The following is a 25,602-nucleotide window of genomic DNA, read 5'->3' as shown; positions in this document are numbered from 1 at the left end:
CCAGGAACCTAAAGGCTAGTCAGCCTTACTTGGATCCCTGGGAAGGCAGGGTTGGGATGCCATCTAGAGGGACCTCAGCAGGCTGGAAAAGATGCTGATGGGAACCTCACAGAGTTTAAGAAAAGGAAGTGCAAAGTCCTGTACCCAGGCTGGAATAAACCCATGCACCAGAACATGCTGGGGTCTGTATGGCTGAAAAGCAGCTTTGTAGAAAGGTCCTGCAGGTCCTGGTGGACAACAGGCTGTCCATGAGCCAGCAAAGTGCTTTCATGGCAAAGAAGGCCAGTGGTATCCCGGAGTGCAATAGGGAAAGACTTGTGAGGAGGTTGAGGGAGGTGATTCTTCCTTTTAACAAAAGTGAGGCCACATGTGGATTCCCCAATACAGGAGAGAACTGGAGCTACTGGAGAGAGTCCAGTGAAGGGCCACTAAGATGATGAAGGGACTAGAGCAACTCTCATTGCAGAACAGGCTGAGGAAGCTGGGACTGTTTGGCTTGGAGAAGAGATGGTTCAGAGTGGGGTCTTACAAGGCATACAAATATCTGAAGGGAGGCTGTAGAGGAGTTGGAAACAGACTGTTTCTGGTGGTACTTGGTGACAAGGCAAGAGGAAGTGGGTACAGATTAAAACACAGGAGATTTCTCCTGAACGTCAGGAAACTTTCTCACTGCGAGGGTGTCTGAACACTGGCACAGGTTGCCCACAGTGGTTGTAGAGTGGTTTATATTACTTTCTTTGCAGTTGTTAACAGTTATTTAAGTTGATCTAAAATACCAATTTAAATTTTTTAGTTTTCTTCTTTTAAAGTAATACTCCTGTTTTACGCATGGCTGTTATCATGTCCCTGTTTCTTATGCTTCCTGTTCTATGAAATGGAGATTTTCAGCATATGTGGGTTAATTTTTTTAGATATTGACTATTAAATTAAATTATTAACTAAATGTCATTAGTGCAATGAATTTTTTTTTTTTTTTTTACCTCCTTAAACATTTCAGCACTTGATTTGCAGCAGTGTGGAATATCCAGTGAGGGAGCAAGATCATTATTAGATGCTCTTCAAACTAATACAACATTAGTGGTACTTGACATAAGAAAAAATCCATTAATAGGTATGTATTTGTGTCTGCCTTCGTCTTGTTTGTGTGGTGGTGTTTTTTTTTTCTTCTTCAGTAACTATAAGTGGAAAGGTAAACTGGTTTTAAGAAATAAAACCATGCCACAGTAATTTGCTAAACATTTTTAAAATTAGGAAAACAAGAAGGATAGGTAATGCGTACTGCTTATTCAATGATCTCTTTGTTCACATAAAGAGTTGTTTCATACAAGAATTCTTAGTAATGTATTTTAATTCATTCTAGGTCATGTTCTGATGAAAAACATTATTGAAAGAGTTCTTAAGAATGGAAATAGTGCTAATTCAGAGGTATGTTTTACGGATTTTGGAATGAGTTTGGAGTTTTCTTTGCAGCTGCCATTGCACAACTTTGTTCAAAATGAATCTAAAACAGCTATTCTAGTTATGAACAGAAGTTTGACTTTTAGGCAGTTTAAAAACCAACAAACCCCACTATGTTGGGAAAAACCTAAAAACACTGTCAGCAACAAGATATTGTATTGGGCTTTTGTATGGTTTCTCATGGAATTTAAGGTGTAACATGTAAAAAAACCAGAATATACATTTAATGAAAAGAAAAATGGAAATGTGTGTGTACGTGGGCATTACTGTAGAACGTTAAATAAATATTGCTGCTGGAGGGCTTTCTACTACACATGTTCTTATTAACATGGTAATAATAAATTTTCATTAAAAGTAAAGGAAACTGCAATTTAAAATTCAAAACTTAATTTATTTTGAAACTTACTTCATGTCACTAATTTATATAATTAAGATTTTTTTTAAGTTACTCAAGACTGTCCTTTCCAATGCAAACCGTCTAAGAAAACAGAGTTCAGTTAAAGTGCAGTACACCCTTTCATCTTTATCTAACAGTCCACAGAGAGTTCACAGTAATGTGCATAAACTGAGTATCTGGAGTATTTATTATTAGATACACTGTTCAAATACAAAAAAACCTGATTCAGCTCCCAGAGGAGACAGGAAAGAAATAAGTGTTGTTCTTTCTTTCACAGAACCGCAGCTATCCCAGTTCTTGTTCTGGAACTTATTACTCTTTTCAGTTTGAAAAGACTTAAAAGTCAGGGCTGTGGATCTGTAGGGAGTATCTAATAATCTGAGAATTTGTGTGTAAAATTCCTTGAGGATTAGTACAGTTCCCCACTTCAATCTCTAGAAGACTTTTTTTGAGAAATTGACCTTGGTTGTGAAGCTCTGTCTCCCTGGCAGATGCAATCAATACTTGCAAAATGTTGCAGGGATCACATGAAAATAGCATCTGTTTGGAAAGTCAAACCATGAAAAGAAGCAACTCTGGGGAATCTCCCTTATACTAAGAGATAACTTGACTCAAGACATTAGTTTTATATTTTGCCACTTAGTGCAGTGTCTAAAGTTTTACTGGCAATTCTTCATACTTCATTAACAACATGACTGAAGAAGTACTGACCAGCAGTCAGTACTTGATAAGTAGCGTATTATTCCACCAGTCCCAGCAGTCCTTCCATCCTCTTTTGCGTTGTTTCTCTTTGTTTTTCAATAGCATGTAGGTGATTGCCTTTTGGGTTGGGTTTTCAGGTTTGCAAGAAGCGTTAGTTCCCTGCTGCTAATTTATGCCTTTAAATTTGGTGGGCAGCTAAAACAAAAGAAAGTTGTATTATTTTAGCAGCACTGTGTATCAGTATAATGAATTGTAATTGTGGATATGACTGAGTGTTATAGGTGGTGAAAGTTTGTGGAGTTTCTGAGAGACTGAATACGTTAAAGAAAAAGCCATTGAAAGTGTGTATCAGGTTTGAGTTGCCAGGTTTTGGTTTGGTAGGGGTGGCTTCTGTAAGAAGCTGCTAGAAGCTTCCCCCATGTCTGGTAGAGCCAATGCCAGTTAGGTTCCATGATGGACCTGCTGCTGGCCAAGGCTGAGCCAATCAGGAATGACAGTAATGCCTCTGTGATAACATATTTAGGAAGGAGAAAAAAAGTTGTGTGGCAGATGAAAATTGCGTCCAGAGAAGAGCAGAGTGAGAACACGTGAAAAACTCTGCAGACACCAAGGTCAGTGGAGAAGGAGTGGGAGGAGGTGCTCCAGGCAGCGGAGCTGAGGTTCCCCTGCAGCCTGTGGTGCAGCCCATGGTGAAGCCGCTGTGCCCCTGCAGCCCATGGATGTGAAGAACAGGGATGCATAGATCCACAAGCAGCCAGTGGAGGAGACCCACACTGGAGTGGGTGGGTGCCTGAAGGAGCCTGTGACCCTGTGGGGGGCCTGTACTGGAGCAGGGTCCTGGCAGGGACCTGCTGACCCATGGGGAGAGGAGTCTATGCTGGAGCAGGTTTTCCTGGTAGGACTTGTGGGTGGCCCTGTGGGGGACCCACACTGGAGCAGCCTATGCCTGAAGGACTACACCCTGTGGAAAAATGACCCACATTGAAGCAGTTTGTGAAGAATTGTTACCTGTGAGACGGACTCAGGCTGGAGAAGTTCATGAAGGACTGTCTCCCATGGGAGGGGCCCCACAGGGAGCAGGGGAAGGACTCCCCTCCCTGAGCGGTGGCAGAAAACAACCTGTGATGAACTGACCGTAACTCCCATTCCCCATCTCCCTGTGCCACTGCAGAGGGAGGAGGTAGAACTTGAGAAGGAAGGAGGGATGGGGGGAAGGTGTTTTTAAGATTTATTTTACTTCTTATTCATCTCCTCTGATTTCATTAGTAATCAATTTAATTAATATCCCCACTTCCAACTGTTTTGCCTGTGACGGTGGTCAGTGGGTGATTTCTCCCAGTTCTTATCTCAATTCATGAATCCTTCGTTATATTTTCTCTCCTCTGTCCAGTTGAAGAGTGAGAGAGCGGCTTTAGTGGGTACCTGCTGTCCAGCCAGGGTCAACCCACTACAAGGTGTCTATAAAACAAGCTGCTTTCAAAACATAGTGTTAATGTTTTGCTGTCTTTATACTTGGATGCAACAAAAGCAGCAGGCACTTAGACAAGAGACAGGTTACTGGTCTAGATGAGCTTTAGGGTTAACCTAGTAAAGCTGCCCTTTTATGTATCTCGTAAAACAAAATTAAGATGCTCTTAGACGTTTACAATTTCATTTTATTCTTTGTCTGTTTTTGGTTTAAAAAGAACAATTCATTATCTTGAGGAGCTAGATGTAGCTGTAGACCCTGCAGAACTTACAGAAGAATTATTTGAGTCCCAAGTGGAAAAAAAAGGTTTTTCTTGCCAATGATAAATTTGGGCTAAATTTGGTTGGTTAGAGCACAGTAATGGCATTTTAATCTTCCCTGTGCTTTAGATGGGAATAATTTTGCCATACAATTCCTCCTACTCTGATGTGGTGTTTAAAGCTGAGAAAAACTTTGTGTTAATGTCATCTGTATTTCCTTCAACAGCTGCTTAGCAGTAGACCCTGTATTAGGGATGCACATAGAAAAACAATTGCAGTGTAACTTAAATGTCTCTACCAGGAGTAATGAAACTTTATCAGGGCAAAGGGAAGCTGTAAGAATAGAGCTATTGCTGTAAGGAAATGAAGTTTGTAGTACAGCTTGGGCTTTGATCATCACTGTCTCTTAATTTTAGTTTGGGGGCTTTTACTTTGTAAGGATGAATTTTCTTTACAAGGCAGTGAAAATACAACTTTGTATTTTTTGAAATACTGATATTATTGGTAATGCAAAATCATGTTAGGGAAGCTTTTATTACTCTGGAGAACTTTGGCCTGAGCCAGCCATTCCTATCAAGCCAGTTTTCTGAGAATGAAATGCAGAAGCCAGAGTTGTCTCTTTATAGGGTTGATGCTGTGGGTTTTTTGCTATAAAAGAAGTGTTTTGCACAGGAGATAGGAAAATATCAGATGGGATATTATAGTTTTGGGAACACTTTCTGATAATGTAGCACTCAGACTTGCATCAAATCTATGTTTGAATTTGGGCTTTGTGGGACTTCTGTTTTTTTTTCCTGATTTTACAGTTTATTAAGTTTTCTGTAAGTACCAGTGTTCTCTATATATGACAAAACCCCCTCCTATTTTAAATAAGTACCTCTTTAGCTATCAGTTACTAAACTGATTTATCTTTCTTTAAAAAAAAATTCCAGTATAAGTGGCTGACATCTCCATCTTCCAAGGATGCTTTGAAAAATAGACCAAAGAAAAGAACTATTGTCCTAGGAAGTGGTCGAAAAGGAAAAGCTACTATTCGTATCGGTAATACTGTCTTTATTTTCTCTGACTACAGTAAATTTAGTCTACAAAATTAATGCTTAAGAGCTTTAATTGTAAAATATACGATGTTAGTGTTTTACAGAACACTTGTCTCCAAAAAAATTCAATTTATTATTAATTCAGTAGTGCATCTTCTATCATCACTGGTATCTATAGGAAACTTGCTTTTGTTTTTAGTGCTGCTAGATAGCGGCTGGAAAAACGGTAGGACATGCTGACTTAAATATGTGGAAGAATTGCACATATTTATTCTGAGTGCATCCTCTCCACAAGATTTCACTTCTGCGAAGCTTGGCTGTAGTAAGTTGCCTAGTTCTTCTGCTATTGTAACCTTTCTGTAGCAAGCTGTCCTTTGCCAGAACAAACAAACAAACATGCATTTTTTACTGATGTACAAAATGTTCTAAGATTTTTTTTTAAACTCAATGTAAACCTATTATAAATAGTATGTTTAAAATAAGATAGGTATTTTGAATATTTATAATTTAGTACTGATAGCTGCAATACACTTTTTCAGTAAGCTACTAAAAATTTCAATGTAGTACATTTGACTATTTCTCATCTTTGCTCTAGTTATCTGGAAACAGAGAGGTAAGCATAAATCAAATTGAAGTCTTTGTACAAATAAACTGTGGTGATCAGGGTGGTGGAAGAAAATGCTTGACATATATAGTTGTGGTGGTGTGGGGGGTTTTTGGTGTGGGGTTTTTTGTTTTTTGTTTGTTTTTTTTTCCCTTCCTCTTTCTTTTTGTTTTTTTTTGGTGTGTTTTGGGGTTTTTTTAAGAGAGGGAGGGAGTCAGGAGGTGAAAACTATCTTGTTTACTATTTTGAGACGGAATTGAAATTTTGAATCTCATTACCATAATTATACATGTCCATACCATTACAAAATCAGTTGTTTTATTGATCTCAGAGAAATAATAACCCTAATTCTCGCTAGTTTAACTGTATGAAATATTAGGTGAACAAATTTAAGTTTTCTGGACTTGTTAATTTCTGACTTAGAGCAGCCTGAGTTAGTGCTCATCCACATTAGGTTTCTTTTCTGAATCTACTTTAATAGTATATGATTTAAACAAAAGCAAAAGACTGGGCTGGTGAACACGACTTTTTTCATTACTAGTTCTCTTAAGTGAAGAGATTGCCAGTGTCAAGTACAAGCAATCCACGAGTGCCAGCTTTATTTGTAACCATTTTGCCCACAAATAAACCAACGTTCTTCACACTAAAGCCACTAGAGGGCAGTTTGAAGCACATAGATAGCTTTATTGTCTACATGGATTGTCTCCCATGTGAGCCAATGGAATTAGGTATCTGAAATTAGTAATGTTCATGAACCTCTTCAGCTACAAAATTTTACTTCCTTTTTGAATAACAGCTTGTCTTAGCTGCATCAACCTAACGTAGCAGTTAAGTATATTGGCTTAAAATTGCAAGTTTTTGGACACTTTAGCATAGCTAGGCTGAATGGCAGATTTCCTACTTACTATTAATAATAGTTATTATATTAATAGTCCCTTTTATTACACAGGAGGTGTTACTTAGGAACAGTATGCTGTGAATTTGTATGTAAATAATTAGGTATAACGAATACTCTTTTCTTCTAATCTTGCTGTTCAATACAGGACTATTGTCTAAAAAATCGGTAAGTCCTGGGAAAAAAATTACATCTTTGAAAGAGAGTTACTCACCAAAACCACTACCACCAGGCACAAAAGGCTTCCTTCCATGGCGGACTGCAGAGCGTGCAAAGAGATGCAGGTGAGGTTTTCATAGTACAAGGGAAAATAATAAAGCATAAAACCAGCATGATAAATATAGTAGAGAACAGTGTTAGTCTTTTTAAAATATTATTTGAAAGTTACACATGTAATTTCATATTGCATCCTTTTTTTTTCTGTTTATATAAATTTTGGGGATTTTACATAAATTCTGTTCTAGTAAGTATTTAAAATACACAAAAATAAATGATGGCCATAGGAATATTCAGATGTAGCAAAAAACCCCAGCAGAACCAAACCTACCTTGCCTGCTTGTTCTTTTGTTAATAATAATTTATCAGATGTATCATAGCTGAAGGTGCAAGTTAGTGTTGTAAACTTGTAGTATAGTTGATTTGGCATTTGATGCCTAGGTATTTTTTCCACCTCTTCTTTCTGCTTCATTTCCCCCAATACAAGCATAATTATTGTGATCATCTAAGTCCAGTGACTTAAAATAAAACTAAAAAAAGTAACGCATGGAAGCTCTCTTTTGAAACAGCTTTTGTTTGGGTTTGTTTGTTTTTTTTTAAATCTATACCCTTGACCTTGGCCTTGCAAAATGGAGACTGTATAACTATTTAAACAAAAAAAATTCCTTATTGCTCTATCATAACTGTAGTTATTAAACTTATTTTTTAAAATGCTGAGCACCAAATTCTCCTCTTGACTTTAGTTCAAAATAATTAACTAAGCAAGATGCCTACTGAAGATATTAATGTTAGCATCCAGTAATGTTGCTCTAAGTCATGATTAGGTAGGGGGTGCTAATAGAACAAAGTGAGGATCTAATGAGGGTTAAAGGGATACAGTGCAGTGTCTAATGCTGTTTTTACTCTTGTGCTTCACCTGCCCTAGAATCCTGTATTTGGAAATGAATGTAGCAATGGTGACATTACAAACTTACTTTCTCAGAAGTGTTTTGTTGTTTTTTTTTCCTAACTGTAGAGGTGGGGCTCTGGATCGTACTGGAGAATTGCCAGTGGAGATTCAGGTACTTTTTCTCTCATAGTGGTTTCTTTATTAGGTGAATGCCAAAAAAAGATGAAAATGTTCTTTCTCAACAGAATTTATTGTCTAAAAGTTAAGACTGGAACATACTTTTAAAGATAATCTCTCATGGAAGTGCAAAAAAATAGTTTACATCAGCATTTGGTTGAAACTTCTTTGCTAGTTAGTTTACTTCCATTTCTGTATCTGTATCTTTTGGTTTCCTAGTCATATGAGCAAGCTGGGTTGGAGTATGGGCACAATCCCTTCAGAGGCAATAAGAGGATTAACAGCATTTTTATCTGAAGGCTTTTGCACCATCTTTTCTGTCTTGGACTTGGATTACGTACTTGTGTTTGAACTGCTCTGTGAACTGCTCCAGTAAACATACCAGCAGGAGAAGAAAAATCCCCACTTTCTTCCATCTCCTTTGCATTTTACTTCCATCTTCCCTCCTACCTTGCCCACTGTAGAATAGCTGGAGAAGTACATTTTTATATACTAATAAATTAAACTGGCTCACAGAAGGGTGTGATGGCTGCTCACTTATACCCTGCTCTGGTGTAGGCTTCCCATGGACTTTCCCTTTGGGAAAACCTGCACTGCCACAGGATTCCCATGCACTGCAGCTCCTTTGATCCATCCATCTGCTCTGACGTGGGTCTTCCTGGCCGGAGTGAGGGTATTGGCTCCACCATGGAACACCTCTTCCTGCTCCTAGTCTGCTGTTCCCTCTGTTTTTTCTTACTCTCTTTGTTCCCACCTCTTCTTCCTGTCTGGCATTTTTTGCCCTTTGTTAAACCATCTCACCCCGATGCTCCACCAGCTTCACTGCTGAGCCCAGCTCTGCCCTGCAATGGATCAGGTGGGACCAGCTGTCTGACATGGGGTAGCCCTAGCTGTGCCTCACAGGGACCCTGCTAAATCCTCACCACATGTACCCAATATATGCACACATAGGATTGATTTTTTTTAATATTGTTTTATGCAAATTTATTTCAAAATTATATAGCTGGACAATGTATATACATTGTCAGGGACTCTAGGAAACAACTACATTTAAATTAAGCTTTTGATACAATTTAATCTTTGATTTTTGCTGCGCATTGTAATGCTGTAAGTTGGTGTGGTTTTCTGGTGTAATTAGACAGGTGTTCCTGTGAAAGTGACAGTAGAAAGTGCTTCTACATTTGATACTGAAGACACAGAAGATTTAGATGATGTCATCCACTATCCTGGTCTGGCAAAATCAATTGATAAGATTAATGTAACAGAGTATCAACAATTAGAGGTAAGAAGCATGTTCTGTGCCTTAGACTCCATAAAGGCAACTTATATCAATTAAACCATGTTTTATTCAGAAAACTGTTGTTAAACAAATAAGTAGCCATGGAGCAGGATTTCAGAATAGCTCTTAATTATCCTGCATTATGTCACACAGGGTTTCATTTCAAAAGATGTATGTCAAATATTGCACTGGATGTTCAATTTCTTAATATTATAATACAGATACATACGCTATAAGCATATTGTCAAATCAGTGCCTTAATAAGAAAGAACTTAACTTAGTACACACAACTGCAATATATGCAATTTCTCTCTTCCAGTCTTGAACCATAGTTTGCAAATCTTTCGATCAGTGTTATTGCTTGTTGTATTTTCATCCAAGTATTTCCTTTGTTAAAGTAATTTAATGTTATTTCTGTTGTATTTTCTTCCAAATATTTCTTTCATAAAAGTATTTTAATGTTATTTCAAAGAGCTAAAATATGGTAATGATTGTTGTGTAAAAATAATTACAAAAATAGCTGAAAGAGCGTTAGAGCTTCATTTTATAATTGAGTTTAGGGTGGCTTAGAGCAAAAGGACTGTACAAATATTGCAATACTATTAGACTTTCTTGGGGATTTTTTATTTGTTTGTTTGTTTGTTTGTTTTGTTTGTTTTTTAAACCTGTGTAAACTTTTTCTTTAGACCTACCTTTTTTCTCTCTAGAACTTTTGTTCAGGAAGGTTTCAAGGTTTTCACATGTTGCTGAGACTTAAAGTTGTATAGGGACTTTCTTTGGGGGTGAGTTTGTTACTGTTCGTTTGTAATTTATCAACATTGTGCTGTGTTGGTGGCTTCAGCACTTATCAAAAGCATTGTGTATGGAATCATAGAATTCCATCTCATGTGAAAATTGCTTTCAGGAAACACTTTATGTATTTATTCTTGGTGTTTTGAGAGGGAGGAATATTATCTTCAGGACACAGGGCAGAGTCAGACATATCTTGTGCTTTGGGGAAGGGTTGTCATACTGACCTATGACATCAGTGTTACCTGTAGAGCAACTGTAAGGAAGGGATAATTTGTGATTAATTTGAGCTTCCTTGGAGGTAAAACTACCAATTTTAGCAACCTACCCCAAAATTGATTTTAAATTTTCTGTGCTTGTAAAACTCCAGATTTTCCTGACTTTCTGAATTTGAAAACCAAAATACTTTTTTATGCCATGGTTGCATATCAGATGCACTGTTTAAGGAGTCTGCAGCTGTTCCTGTGCCTTACCCATCCTTGTTATTATATTGACACAAAGCAGGTTTCACATTATGGCAGAACTGAACTACCAACTTGTCCATTGAATGGGGATGTCTATTTCTTCTCTGTCTCTTAGTGCTTTTTCATTTCTTGCTTCAGTCTTTTTCTCTTATGTCTTTTTTCATGTTTTTCTAAGTTGATTCAACTTGCTGATATGGAGAAAACCCATGTAGTTGAACAAGGAGAAGTGCAAAGTCCTGCACCAGGGAAGAACAACCCCAAGCACCACTATCTGCTGAGGGCAGATCATCTGGAAAACAGTGCTGCAAAAAAAGGCCCTGGGGGCTCTGGTGGACACCAAAGTTGAACGTGAGCCACCAGTGTACCCTTGCAGCAAAGGAGGTGAATAGCATGCTGGACTATGTTAGGAGGAATGTTATGAGCAGGCTGAGGGAGGCGATCCTTCCTCTGTGCTTGTGAGGCCACAGTTAGAATACTGTGTCCAACTCTGGACTCTCCAGTACAAGAGAAATGTGGGCAGACTGGAAAGAGTCCAACAAAGAGCCACAAGGATGGTTAAGGGACTGGAGCACCTCTCCTGTGAGAAAAGGCTGAGAGAGCTGGGACTGTTCAGCCTGAAGGAGAGAAGGCTTGGGAAGGGATAAATGCCCAAAGAAGAGGGTGCAAATAGGATGGAGACCACCTCTTTTCTCTGGTGCCTAGTGACAGGACGTTACACAATGGGCAGAAGCTGAAACATAGGAGTTTCATTCTGAACATCAGGAAACACTCTTTCACTGTAAGATTAACTGAGCACTGGCATGGGTTGCGCAGGGCAGTGGTGGCGTCTCCCCTTAAAAGATATTAAACAACATCTGAACATTGTTGTAAGTGACCCTGCTTGAGCAGAGGGTTGTACCAGATGACTTCCAGAGATCCCTTCCAATCTCAACCAGTCTGTGATATTTTTCCAGGATAGTGTTCAGCTATCTTAATGACTCACATTAGTTTATGTGATTGGGGGTGTTTCAGAACCCCCGAGTATGGTAAGTGGCAGAAGTCTGTGGCTCATAAGGCGAGAGAGGAAGTGGAGGACTCTTTTTATCTGTATTAATTTGGCTTAGGTACTGTCATTAAACAGCTTTTAATGCACAGCAGCTTGAGGGAGGAGTTGTCTTGAGCAACTTACCTAACTGAAAAGTAATCCAGTGTATTTGATTGTAGCAGGCCTCTCAGTCAAGTGAGACAACAGCTGTGCTAGCTAGAACAATGATGAGAATGCAGAATTGGAATAAACAGTGAGAGATGGGAACTCCTTAAACTGCCACTTTGCCATGAAAGCTCTCCAAACATTTTATGATGTGACTAAATGACCAGACTTTCACTTTAGTATGCAAGTCTATGAGAACTTCTCTGCATCCTTCTGCTCAGAAAGGGGCTCTAAGCATGGTACTTAGTGAAACAAGTAGTACTTAGTTGTGTTTTCTGTAAAAAAAAAATGTCTTGGGTAATGAAAGGCTTTATTTCTGCTTAAATGAAAAATAAGAACTGATAGATACTCATTCCTTCCACTAGAGGGAATCGAATGTCAGAGTGGGTTCTGATGAAGAATGTACTTGAGGTAACTCTCATATTTTTAAATTTTAACTAATGATTTAAATGGTGAACTTCACCCTTAGTCTAGTTACCAGGTCAGCTCTTTCCACATATTACTACTTTGTGCATTACAAAGAAGTAGAGATTGCATTACAACTTTTTTTAAAATAAGGACAGCAATGTATTCATGGAGAGAAACATGGCTAATTAGTTCCTAAATTTTTTTAAATATATTTTAATTTTTTAACTTGAGTTTTATAACTCTGTCTAGTGTTGAATAGTCATACTGCATACATTAATTCTGAGGGCTATATATATTTTTGGTATGCGATTTCATCTTAAAGGCTGTCAGTGCTGTCTTTCTGGGCTATACTTATTGAAGGCTTAGTCTTGTAGCTTGGATGTACATTTAGCTCTCTCTGATGCATTTTAAATTTTTTTTTCTGGAAAAAGACCTAGGGCATTGTGTCAACTAGTGAATTTCTTAAAAGCAAATGAAAGAATAAAGTGTGCATATACTTGTAATTTAATGTTGACAAATATGTTAACACATATTGTAAGGTGTAAGGCATCTTCCTTTAAATGCTAACTCTGATACTGCTTATGAGGAGATGCAGCTGCAGCGTTCAGTTTGTTTTTGAAGTCAGTCCATTACCATCCAGAGGGGTTGCAGCTGACTGGAAGCTGGCAAATGTTGTCCCAATTTTCAAGAAAGGCAAGTAGGATGACGGAAACTACAGGCCTGTCACTTCAGTGCCTGGTAAAGTTATGGAGAAGGTTATTCTGGGAAATATTGAGAAACACCTGAAAGACAACACAAGCATTGGTCACAGCCAGCACAGCCTCATGAGAGGAAAGTCCTGCTTATCCAACCTGATTTCTTCTTACATAATCCACCTAAGTTGATTAAGGGAAGCCAGTTGATGTAATCTTTTTGGATTTCAGCTCCATCTTGGGCCCTGTGCTCTTCAACATCTTCATAAATGACTTGGACACAGGACTGGAAGGGATACTAAGCAAGTTTGCAGATGACAAAACACTCAGAGGAGCTGTTGACTCCCTGGAAGGCAGGGAGGCCCTGCAGAGAGACCTCAAAAAATTAGAGGACTGGGCAATCACCAAGCAGATGAAGTTCAACAAGGGGAAGTGCTGGATTCTGCACCTGGGATGGGGCAACCCTGGTTGTACCCTGGATGTACTGGGGAATGAGGTGCTGAAAAGCAGTGCCACAGAAAGGGACGTGGGGGTCCTGGTTGATGGCAAGTTGAATATGAGTCAGCAGTGCCCTGGCAGCCAGGAGGGCCAACCATTTCCTGGGGGGCATCAGGCAAAGCGTCGCCAGCCGGTCGAGGGAGGGGATTGTCCCACTCTGCTCTGCACTGGGGCGGCCTCACCTTGAATATTGTGTGCAGTTTTGGGCACCACAATATAAGAAAGATATTAAGCTCTTAGAGAATGTCCAAAGGAGGGCAACGAAGATGGTGAAGGGCCTTGAGGGGAAGCCGTGTGTTCAACCTGGACAAGAGGAGGCTGAGTCAAAACTTCCTCATGAGGGGAAGAGGAGGGGCAGGCACTGATCTCTTCTCTGTGGTCATTGGTCCTGAGGGAGTGGCCTGAAATGTAGTCAAGGGAGGTTTAGGTCAGATGTTAAAAAGAGGTTCTTCACCCAGAGAGTGGTTGGACACTGGAACAGGCTCCCCACAGAAGTGGTCACAGCACCAAGCCTGATAAGAGTTCAAGCAGCATTTGGATGATACTCTCAGGCACATAGTGTGACTCTTGGGGATGTTCCTGTGCTGGGCCAGGAGTTGGACTTGATGATTGTGGTGGTTTGACCCCCACAAAAATCCAAGCTTCCCCCACCTTCCCACAATTTTACCTCAACACCAAAGAGTAACTTTCAGGCAGGCACACCTCTATAGGGGGAAGGGAAAATACTTACAAGGTTTATTCTATACAGATAAATACTATACAAGCTAAAAGCAACTATATGTATACAATATTACACACTTCTATCATCCCGCTAAGCCCCTCCCTTAATTCAGTCCAGGAGAAGCCCTCAGGCTGATAGGTAAACAGTCTTTCTCTCATTGGAGTGTTCAGGGAAAAGGGTTTTTCTCTGATCCACTCCCCACCAACCTCCAGCTGTTTACTGAAGTCTTTTCTTCCTTACGAAGTCCAAGAAAATAGTTTGAGTCTGTGCTCCTTAGTTCTGTGCCAATCTCTGCTGTGTGATTCTCTCTCTCTCTCTCTCTCTCCCTCGGTTCCGCAGCTGCTGTAGTTTTCCATTTCGGTAGCCACATCTAAATCCAATGTAGGCACTGCTGAATCTGCCTCTGTCTGTCTCCAATTTCGCCTGGGGTTTTTTCTCCCTGGCGCCGAGCTTCATTCAGCCCGTCCTCTTTGGCTCAGCTTCAAAATACTAAGCCTTGCCTTGCCTCCCACTTACAGTGAAAGGGAAAAAAGCCCCCACTCAGCTTTTTGCTACAAGTGTTCGGTGCAGTTATAAACTCTCTCTGAGTGTGCCTAGAAAGGAGGGGAGGGCCTGGCCTCGTCAGGAGGAGCTTGCCTCTCTCTCCTGCTTACCTTCAGCTGCTGTGAGTCCCTTACCTCACAACAGACACTCTCTCTTACATCCTGCCTTCAGCCCTAGCTTGGCCAGAGCTGTGGGGGCACAGCCCCCCCCCCCCCCGAGTTGGGAGGAGGCCTCCGTCCACCCCTTGGCTATTCTCTCTCACACACTCACTCAGACACAGCAGCAGACTGCCTCTGCCAACTGACTTCTGGCTGTTGTAATATCAAATTCCACAGGAGCAAAAAAGAACAGCTGCTATTGGTCCTGCTGGCCGGAATCTCAACTGGAACTGACCATTTCTAACTCAGGGCCCCACCCGAGGGGGGCTGCTTAACCCAGGACAATGATCCTTGTGGGTCCCTTCCAATTCGGCATGTTCTGTGATTCTCTGATTCTGTGATCAAATATTGTGTACATTTACAGTGTGATAAATCAAGTTTAAACAAAACAAGAAAAATTCCACATTTCTGTTTAAAAAACCGTGGTAATTTAACTACTTTCTAAACCATTGCCCTTTGACATTACAAACCTGCAATTTGAGAAAAAAGGTCATTGCTGTCACCTTTAAAATGATCTAAAATCTGTTCACAACAAAAATACTATAGAACTAAGGTTTCTAAAGTAGAGTTCCTTGCCAAAAACCCCCTACATCTCAGAAACTGTAAAATACATACATATATGTATGCACACACATTATAAATGGAAATGTAAGCATTCTTCAGGTCTGTGGTCTTCAGAGCTAGGTTATGGGATTCCAAGTTACATGTCAAGTTGTGAATGCAGAAAATTATGGTCACTATTTCCTGTACAGTGCTTGTGTGTCTGTAAGAGACATTACTTCCACATGTTCTAACGTTGATTGCAGTAAGACTGTGGTACTTTTGGATGGTTCTCCTTAGAGAATTGCCCCCAACTCTATGCCTGTGGGTTAGATACTGTTAAATAGTGTCTTGAAATATGTTTTTCTTACACCTTCTGACTTCTACAGGTGATGCTCATGTGTTCCGATGATAAAGATAAGACTAGCTTTCTAGTTCCAGGGTTAGCTTGGTTGATGCTACTCTAGGGATCATAGGAGTGGGCTTCACTGGGCAGTAGTGACAGACTCATAACCATCACTTAAGAGTGGTTGTCACTGTGAGGCCTATATCTAGATTATTCTAAAACCTGCATCTTTGAATCAGATGCAAAAATCCCTTGCATCTTTTAAGACCTGTGAGGACCTCTTTGCATTTGGAGAAGGATTAGTTTTACTGTGCATTCTTTTGCACACCAGTCTTCTCAGATGATTGCCTATATGAAGTACAATAGTACGCTCTTGAATATACTTTTATAGGAAACAAAGGATTTCAGTACTATTCGGATCTCTGCTTCTCTGTAGAACTGGTTGATAAAATGTGTATAAAAAGCTGTGTCTTTTTACATATAGGTGCTCGTATATCAAGTGTGTAGAGAAATGAAGAAGTTTTGTATACTATTATTTCATATAGTCTACCCTCTGAAAAATAGATTAGCTTGATAGTTTTAACAGTTTTCACCTTTCAAACCAGAAGGCTCTGTTAAGGTGAACAAAAATTCTGGTTTGTTCTTCCACGTCAGAATTAAAGATGATAATGCTCTGCTGGGATACAAGAAAATGTAGTATTGCTTGTCAAATTCTGACTACTGTTACTGAAACTGAGATTCACCTCTTAAAACTAATAGTTAAAATACACATGTAGGCATCTCATGAATAAGAACAGAATATGTTTATTAGAGGTTTGGATGTGTTTCTGTTAATTCAACACTAAACTTGGGATTGTGAAAATCTTACTTTTCTACTGAAGAAATAAGTGAAACCAGATGGAAAGAGTACAGTTCTTGCAGCTCAGAATTTTCTATTCTTATTGCTGTAAGAAGGAATAAAATCCTGGATAAAGAATACAGGCTGATAATCTAGAGACTTGTGCTGCAATTTCATGTTATCTGTTGCAATATTACAAATCTGTTAAACAGATTTCTTCTTAATTTCTTCTTAATTTTTTGCATCCTAGAGTTATGTACTGGTAGACATCTGTCATGTATTTTCGTAGCAGATAAGTTTTTGTTTGGAATGCCATGTGCTAGTTGTTAATTGGATGTGTTGAGTTTTTGTATATTGCATGTTAATCTGACATTTTGAGGTAAATTTCTTGATCGTTTATCTGTGTTTGATAGTTGGAGCTGGAAGAATGCATGTTAAAACTAAAGGAAGAACAAAGAGCTAGAGAGAAGGCTGAGGAACGGGTAACGGAGGTAAGATACGTAACTGTTAATAATCTTTAAAGGAGGCACTGATCAAAGTGTCCATGTGCTTAATTAGGAGTAATTATCTATGACCACTAATGTGGTGGCTTCCAGAGTTTCAGTTCAAAGTCACGTGGATCATTTACTAGTCTAAGGGCAATGATGAAATCTCTGTTTATTAATCTCCTGATCCTGTTCCAGAGCCTTGAACTCCAGATCAAGCTACTCTTTCAATGGGCTTTGTTCATTTGCTGTTTTATGATCTGGGGCATCCTGATACTTATTTTTCTTGAGAAAGTGATTAAATCTGTTTGCAGTTTGCACACATGGATAGTTCTTTGTCTCCCAACTCATTTATCATGACTTGTGCTGAGAACCTCTTTGTTGCAATTATTGTTTATTTTGGCTTATTCTGTACCTTTGATTTTTAAGCTTTGTTTCCACAGGCAATAACCATGTTGGATGGTCATCTCCATGCCAGTTGTTGCGAAGTGCAGCTTAGTTTTACAAAACTGAACAACTTATCACAGTTAAATTGTGAAGTCTTCTTTCTCCTGTCTGCTGTTGCTGACCTAAAAATATTCTTTTGCATCAATAAGCAGAATTTCTTCTAATAGAGTTGCATGTAAGATAGTGTAAGCAAATGGATTTAGTTCTTAGATGTGAGTGGAGGGGACTGAAGTGATGATACCTGTTGAAATTTGAGCACCAAATGGTACCCCACAGTACAGGGAGCAGATATCCACAAAGGACTGCACTCCACAAGGTTCATTGTAGAGATCTTGTGCAATCATCCGCATCCTCCTGTAATGTGATTTGCACCAGTGTGCTCTTCTGGGTATCTGTTGTTTGAATACCTAAATGCTTTTTAGGCTAAACACCCCCTGCAAGAAATCTTTCTCTGTCATCCTAGACTGGTTGGATGTAGCACCTTGCTTCAGGACAGTGGATAAACCAATCTTTAAAATTGTTCATTTTGATGCTCATTTAACATCTGCAGCATACTACAGAATGTATAATTTTTTTGCCCTCTCATAATAAATGAAAGAAGGAAAGCCTGTGGTAACATTTGATTGCATAGCTGTAATCTTAAATGAGTGTCTGAGTTAATGCTTCCCTCAAACACAAAACTTTGTATATCCTGCAGTTATCATTCAACTTTTAGTCTGTCATCAATTTGATTAATGTTCAGGGTGGAGAAAAATTGAATTATCTTTAACTTTCAATTTTCAGATGCACAGTGCAGGGGAGACGTAACAGTAGTATGCATTCCCTCTGATACAGAGGGGTGACTATAAGGAGAACATTGGCCTTCATTATGTTTTTTTTACTAGTAAAACAAATTCTTTGGTGTTAATGTGTCATATAACATACTCACTACTATGTTGAAAGCTAATTTTTTTCTGCTTATACTTGCTCTGTAACATTCTGTACATACTGAAGACAGTCCTGAGTCAGCAGTTTTGAGTGCCTGCAGCAATATCACTATGGTAACATAGAATTACAGCTGTGGATAAACAGATCTGCACAGAGCTCAATATAACAGTGCCCTCAATGTGTCTGGTACAGCAAACTCTGTATCTGTTACATCAGTTACTATGGGTATTTTACTTTGTGATGCTGCTCTTTAGGCTCGTGAGGTTTGATATTTTGGGGTTTTTTAACTGAAAATGAAAAAAATTTCTTTTTTTCCCCCCCACTCCACATAGCTGGAAATTGAAAATGCAAGATTAAGGAATCTAAATATCTCCCTATCCGAGGTTCTTCATGCACAGTCAGTAACCAGCACGATTTTGGAAGATGAAGGTGTTCTAGGCAGCATTGAGAACTCTTTTCAAAAGTTTCATGCTTTTTTAGACCTCCTTAAAGATGCTGGGTAGGTTGTCACTTTACTTAAGTCTTCCTGTTTCTCCTTAGATCTTTTTCCAAAATTATTTTCACAATGAAGTATGCTGCCTTCTACCCCCCAGATTTATAGAACTGTAATTCCAAAGAGCAAAGGAAAATAAATTAGCCATGTACCTACTGTTTAGTCTTTTCCAAGTGGGAAAAATGTGATCCAAGCACGTTCATGTATCTGTCCTTGGGAAAGGCTTTCAAGAAGCCCATTCCGAAAGAGCAGAAAGCTTCTATTATAACGTTTCCAAGTCTTTATTGAATCACATGTGGCTCTTAGCATTCCCATGAGATGAAAGGCTCAAAATGCAGTTGAATTGGCTTCAGAAAGTGTCCTATTGCCTTGTGCTCTCCATTTTCTAATTGAAGTACGGAAATCTAGATAAATGAATCTGGTCTCTGTATTTAAATTCTGGGTTATTTATTATTATTTGAATTATTTTAGAGAGTATTGATTTAAGTTTGTCTTACCACTGTACCTGCAGTTTCTCATAGGGTGGTTCATCCTTCCCATTTGTCAAAGAATGTCAGCTTAAACCTGATTCGTAAAGCTTATGTAGCCAGCCATAGCAATCCCATCCACAAGAATAAAGGAATGCTATGAATATATATTGTAGTCTACTCTGCATATTCAGAGAAGATCAAAAAAGATATTATTTGCCTCCCACTTGCAAACTGTAATGATGTAACTCAGAACAAGTAACAATGGCCTCAAGTTGTCCCAGGTTTAGACTGGATATTAAGAAAAATTTCTTCACTGAAAGGATGGTCAGACATTGGAACAGACTGCCCAGGGATGTAGTGGAATCACCATCTCTGGAAGTGTTCAGAAAACATCTAGAAACTAAACATCTAAAACTTTGTTTAGTGATGGACCTGGCAGTGTTAGATTAACGGCTGGACTTCATGATATTGGAGGTGTTTTTCAATCTTAATGATTCCATGAATCTATGATTCTAATTTACTGTAAAGTTCACCCCAAGGCTGTGTTCTGATTTTGTGACAATCAATGTGCGGAGCTGGCATTACTTCAAGAATTAATTCAAAACTTTTGAGGAAGGGACAAAGGCATTTTCACTACATGAAAAATATTTTACCATACAGGCCCTATGACTATTCGTAGTACTAGGGAGCTGCTCTGAAAGTTACAGAGTCCTAATCACAAAGAGTGTTCTTCTCATAAGCTTCTGTATATCATATCTGATGGCTGCAACTTCTGACTTCTTACTGAGGCTTAAAACACACAAGTAGTTGGTTTGACCAACTTGTAAACTGGCAAGTGACACATCACTGTATTTGTGAAGCATGTCATGGCATTCATTACATATTATGCTAGATTGGAGTTGTGCGCCAATCTTCTGCTTTAATGACAGAGTTTTGATCTTTGTTCTGTCTGACATGGAATCTGCCTGTCAGCATCCTGCTCTGAGTGCAGTGCTAACTAGGAGAACTTCATTTTCAGCCTCATAACACTTGAGTTTTGAACCTGCAGGCTAATTCGTGCAAAGATAAGAAAATACCTCTAGCTACTTGGTTTCATCTTGGTTAAGATATTGGGCTTATCATAAAATAGTGGAAAACTATCTTCAGAGCTTTAAACAGATTCTACTTCTTTTTCTGCTTTTGATTGTTTAGGTCTTTCAAAAGCTAAGAATTGTTTGTGTCATTTTCTACTGAACTTTATTTTACAGACTTGGACAACTTGCTTTATTAGCTGGGATAGACCAGTCAGATTTTGGCCTTTTGGGGTGTCCGCAAATGAATTCTACTCTCAGTAAGCCTGCTAACATGGTAAAGGAAAAGTCTTTTGAAGAAGAAAGACAGGAACATACCCAGAACAGCAAAGTAAGTCTACAGAGAGAATGCTAGAGACAAGTCTAATGGATACTTTTTAATGTACTTTCAAGCTGTTATCCCCCTCTGATTCGTGAAGTATTACTTCAGCCTTTTACTGCAGCTGCATTTATACAGATGGTAATATTTCAGTGAGTAATGTAAGCTTTTAAAGTGTTTACCATTTGGAACATAAAACATAGTATTTTGTAATGTATTAAAAGTATTGGTGGTAATTATGTTGTTTCTTACTCTGAAATAAGAAGTTCCAATAGTGGTATACATTCATTAAAAATAGAAAATACCATGACTACATTTTTTAGAAACATTTAATAATGATATATAGTGGTTTTAAAAACTAGTCTCATAGTAGAGGCTAGTACAATGTACCTGCTGAAACTCACAAATTATCCTCTAAGTAATTACGGTGTATATGTCCAGTCCTGATGGATTTCTGTGTGGCCATGACATGTATTTGAGGCAATTACAAATTTTCAGTATTTGTAGATAGTTCATAAGGTTTTCATTTCTACTCTGTCAATTAGTAGAAAATCCTATGGTTTTTTCAAAGGAGATACTCAAGTTCCTGTAGCAAAACAAACAAAAAAACCCAAACCCAAAACAAACAAAGAAAATCAAACCCAAAAGAACAACAAAAAAAGCCCAGGCTTAAGGTTTTAAGGCTACTAAAAATGAAGATACTGGCAGCCTATAGCCTTGTCCAAGTTGAATAAAACTGTCATATCTGAGAATCACTCTGCATTCCAATGTGTTCCTTTAACTGTTCCACATTCCTCAAGAACGCCATGAGCTTCTAAAACATGTTAAAAATTTTGGGCTTAAAAAAAAATAAAAAATTTTAAAAGTGTGGAAAACAATTTCCAGTTTTCCAGTTTGAAGACTCTTGTTCTTATCTCCTAGTCCTGGTGATTAGTTTAGATTCTTGTAATGGCGAGTTATTGTGGGATAGACTTTTGGGACTACACCTTTGTGAACTGCAAGCAAACATAATGAATTGCAGGTATTTTGGAATGATAGACATGATTAGGCTTTGGCTGCTTCAGTGTAACTGACACATCTTTGTAGTATAGATTTAAAGCTAGATGGGAAACTGTAATGTGTCTACTCTGTGTATATATGGCAGTTGCAATACTGGCTTTTTTCCTCTCTATTTGCATCAGTATCTTCATTGGAATCTCTTGTTTCAGAACAGAATAGGGGACATCCAACTGTCTCTTCCTGGCACGTTTCAGTCCCAGATGGTTATGAATAATGCCTTTTCTGCACTTAGAGAAATACAAGAACTTCAGACTGTGGGACAGCAGTACCAGCTAGGCTCATGGAAGGAAAATGAAGCTCAAAGAATTGACCAAAATAAAGAGGATAAGCCTCGCAGTAGTACACCAATATTCTCTGAGAGGAGAGTCAAACAAAATGAACAAGCAAAAGGTCACTCAGCAAGGCAGTTGCATTCATTTACTGATTCCTGTGTACATATTAAAAATGATGACAGCAGAGTATCCAGTGGTATGTCTATTGAAAAAAGCAAAAATTCTTCCTGTAAGAAGTACATCCCTAGAGCAAATGAAATGGCAGCTCCAGCTACTGGAGCGAGAGGAAACCAAAGTACACTACAAGCAGTAAACAGCTCTGGAAGTGACACTTTAGGATCTGGTTCTGAAATACAAGAAAGTATACAAAGTGTTACCAGCATTTGAAATGGTTCTAAAATGTTTGGACTGTTCTTTACACTTGGAATATTAATAATAGATTTTGGATGTTTCAGTATAGTTTGTGAATTTTTTGTAAGGTAATGAAGACTTGTGACTTTTTAAAACATTGCATGTTGTTTCATGTTTGCATTCCTTGTCATGAGATTTTGAATTTTGGAAACATGTGATACACTTAAAATGGTACCCATCAGTTTGTACTACATACAGAGAACTCCTGGCATATGGATTTCATTATCTACACTGATCTTGGTGTAGATTGTAAACTGTTTTGAGCCAATAAAGTTAATTTGAGTACAGTTTTTTTCCAGTGTTTATTTCCAGTGTATTCCAAAGTAAGGCAAAAACGGTTTTGGGGGAAACATCAATTTCTGCGTAACAGTGTGTGGGTATGACATTTCCAAAAGTAGCGGAAGTTTCAGATTCAAAAATGAGCCCAGAAACATCTCTGCAAGAAATCTTTAAATATAACCAGTCATACCAGTTATTGGTATGGTGCAGATTATAGAGTAACACATTGGAAGGGACCTTTGGAGGATGTCTAGTCCAGCTCAGTTAGCTTGCTCTCAGGACCTAGAGAAATGTGAGAAAATAAAACTAAAATAATATAATTGTTCTAAAACTCCTGGGATTTTTCCCCCAGTTTCTTGTTTCAGTCCCTGTGCATAGGCAGCTGATTTGCAGCTTCTGAACTAGAAGATATTTTTCACATACAGGAATTAGGCAGGATGCTTTAGGTTGAACTGGGGGGAAAAATATTGTGTAACTTTCTTTTTTATTCTGAGATGTGTCATGTGAGTTCTGGAACACAGAAGATCTGTAGAAATTCCTGACTCCTGTTGCTTTATAATTATGAAAAAACTCACGAATCCTCAAATGGAAGTTTTCTACAAAACAAATAGCACAAGTTTACCTTAACTACTGCAATATTGCACAAGTAATTGCACAATGAAAGTATGTTCTTTGTACAGACTTTGTCACTTCAGAATAATGGAAGGTAATACATTAATCTGTGTTATTTTTCACATACTTTCCCAACTGTTTGTCTAATTCTTCAGTCATCCTTTGCTTGTGATTTTGGTTTGATTGAACAATTGCATGCAATCTGAATATTCAGCATTAAAATGCTATCTGTTCCTTTTTTTTAAATTTAAAACTCTAAAGCTAATCCCTGAGAAATGCTGGGTAAAATTATAAATTCAAAAGTGTTTGGATTTGTGAGGTTAGCAATTAGGAATCTGTTATTTGTCCTGAAAAATAGCAAAAAGAACTTAGAACAGTTTATGTATTGAAGGCCTATAAGCAGGTGACATAAAATACCTTTTATGTTAAGTACTTAATTTTATATATTTGCTTTGACAATATGAATTATGTAAAAAATAATAATTTAAAACAAAATTGATCAGGCAGTTTGCAATTGAGATTGGCATATTTTTTTCCAGTGGATTAATACTTAACCTTTTTTTTTCTGTAAAATCAGAAACATGAAGGATTCTTCATCTCATCACTGGTGCTGTGGTATAGCACTCTTCCTGTAAGAATCTGTAGTGCCTTCTTTATATATAGTTCCATGTTGGATCTGAAGTCAGTAGAGACAATGGATTGAAGTCACCGAGAGGAGAAGTATTTTTTTTAATTTTAATATTTCAGAAGTTTCAAGGGTTTTGCTTACAATTTAAAAATGCATTTACAAAAAATATTTTATACATACAAATAATTCTTTTGTATGTATATTTAACAATATTTTGATATAAAGTAAAATATTTTTGTTTAAAATTATTGTGAGTTCTGATATAAACTGTTTCATCCTTTTGCTGTTAGTTAATATTTTACATATTTGTGTTCTTGTCTGACATAAAAGCCTGAAATCAATAGGCCAGCTATTTGCTAGAGAACGTTACTGTTTACTCATAAAACTCAATATTTTTTTCTCTCTTCATTTAGGCTTCCGAAGAACTACTTTTCACAGTTCAGAACTGCGATCTCTGGCAAACAAATTAACCTCAAACTCCTGTTTGAACTTACCTGTATTTTAGGTTTCAGCAAAATTTGCTTGTCTCACTAGTTTGCTGCACCAGACATTGCAGCTGCCTCTAGAAACAGTTGCCAGGTTGCTATGTAGTCAGTATTATTTGTCTTTAGTAATGACGTCAGTTTGTCAGGTATAGTACCAGACAGAGAACTCGCGTACACTTGCTCTCCTTGAGTGAGCTGATCCTTTTCCAGCAGTAGTCAATCAAGGTTTGCTGTCCAGCACAACATGAAGTCACCATGAGCCTAATAAAAGTTCGCTGAAAACTCTGAAACTTTATTTACACTTTTTCTGTGTTTTTTTGTGTTTTTTTTAAATCTCTCTTGTTTTTCCAGTTATGCAACATAGTAAATACAGCTCTCTCTGCTTCTGTATTAATTATGCAAATTCATGTTTATCCCCAGGGATTTGTGGCAATGGAAGGGTCAAAATCTCTGACAAGTGGTAGAAGCCAGAAGCATTCCTGGAAGTCATGGGTTTGAAAGCCTCTATTTCATAATAGGTGACTATGAATATTGATATGATGAATTCATGGGTTTTGATGTAATAAAAACATTAAATCATAATTGCTGATAGCAAAATATTAAAATAGGAGAAATCTTAATTCAGTAGAAACAAAACTCTTATGTGACCTGTACTGTTTCTCTTCATTCTTTCCAACTGCAAAAGCATAATAATCCCTTGCCCAAAGCAAAAATTTCTGGTTTATACATTCTTATCAATTTTCTATACTTCCTGTCAATGCACAATGTGAACTTTTCTAAAGCTCTGCATGGCAAAGCTTCCAGCACTGCTGTCCTCTGATCTCATAGGAGCTGCTATTTTTGACCCTTCTGGTCAGGATGGGACTTTGGTGAGGTGAAAACTACAATACCTGGTATTTACTCCCAGTGCTCTGAGCTGATACCAGCACTAGCTTGCCTAGTTTCTATTTTTGTGTTCTAGCTCTCTGCCAAAGGATTGAATTACGTTTTTAACTCCAAAGTTTTAATTTACGTTGTGGTTTGTGCCACACAGGATTCAAGACTGATCCTACTCAGATGTCAAAACACTTTCTGACC

At 38.2% G+C, this 25,602-nt stretch overlaps 1 protein-coding gene across 7 annotated transcripts in view; it reads left to right on the top strand.

The window, feature by feature from the left end:
- Nucleotides 1–24,815, top strand: part of CEP78 (centrosomal protein 78) — a 30,341-nt gene extending 5,526 nt beyond the window's left edge. For 2 of the 7 annotated variants that reach the window (XM_027670708.1, XM_027670707.1), the window contains exons 7-16: nucleotides 998–1,111; nucleotides 1,361–1,425; nucleotides 5,218–5,326; nucleotides 6,970–7,105; nucleotides 7,963–8,098; nucleotides 9,242–9,385; nucleotides 16,982–17,059; nucleotides 18,760–18,926; nucleotides 20,638–20,791; nucleotides 21,961–22,812. In XM_027670708.1, the coding sequence (XP_027526509.1) occupies nucleotides 998–1,111; nucleotides 1,361–1,425; nucleotides 5,218–5,326; nucleotides 6,970–7,105; nucleotides 7,963–8,098; nucleotides 9,242–9,385; nucleotides 16,982–17,059; nucleotides 18,760–18,926; nucleotides 20,638–20,791; nucleotides 21,961–22,497 (1,640 nt within the window). In that variant the 3' untranslated portion in view covers nucleotides 22,498–22,812. Of the gene's footprint in view, nucleotides 1–997; nucleotides 1,112–1,360; nucleotides 1,426–5,217; nucleotides 5,327–6,969; nucleotides 7,106–7,962; nucleotides 8,099–9,241; nucleotides 9,386–16,981; nucleotides 17,060–18,759; nucleotides 18,927–20,637; nucleotides 20,792–21,960; nucleotides 24,044–24,453 lie in introns of those variants that run through there. The other 5 variants (XR_003532126.1, XM_027670712.1, XM_027670710.1 and 2 more) reach the window with 5 other exon arrangements.
- Nucleotides 24,816–25,602: the final 787 nt, after the last annotated feature.

Source organism: Neopelma chrysocephalum, unplaced genomic scaffold (assembly GCF_003984885.1).
Source record: "Neopelma chrysocephalum unplaced genomic scaffold, ASM398488v2 Primary Assembly neopelma1_96926, whole genome shotgun sequence".
In the NCBI taxonomy this organism is placed as follows: domain Eukaryota; kingdom Metazoa; phylum Chordata; class Aves; order Passeriformes; family Pipridae; genus Neopelma; species Neopelma chrysocephalum.
Note: the sequence above shows the minus strand (reverse complement) of the source record. Positions and strands in the feature narration are given on the sequence as shown.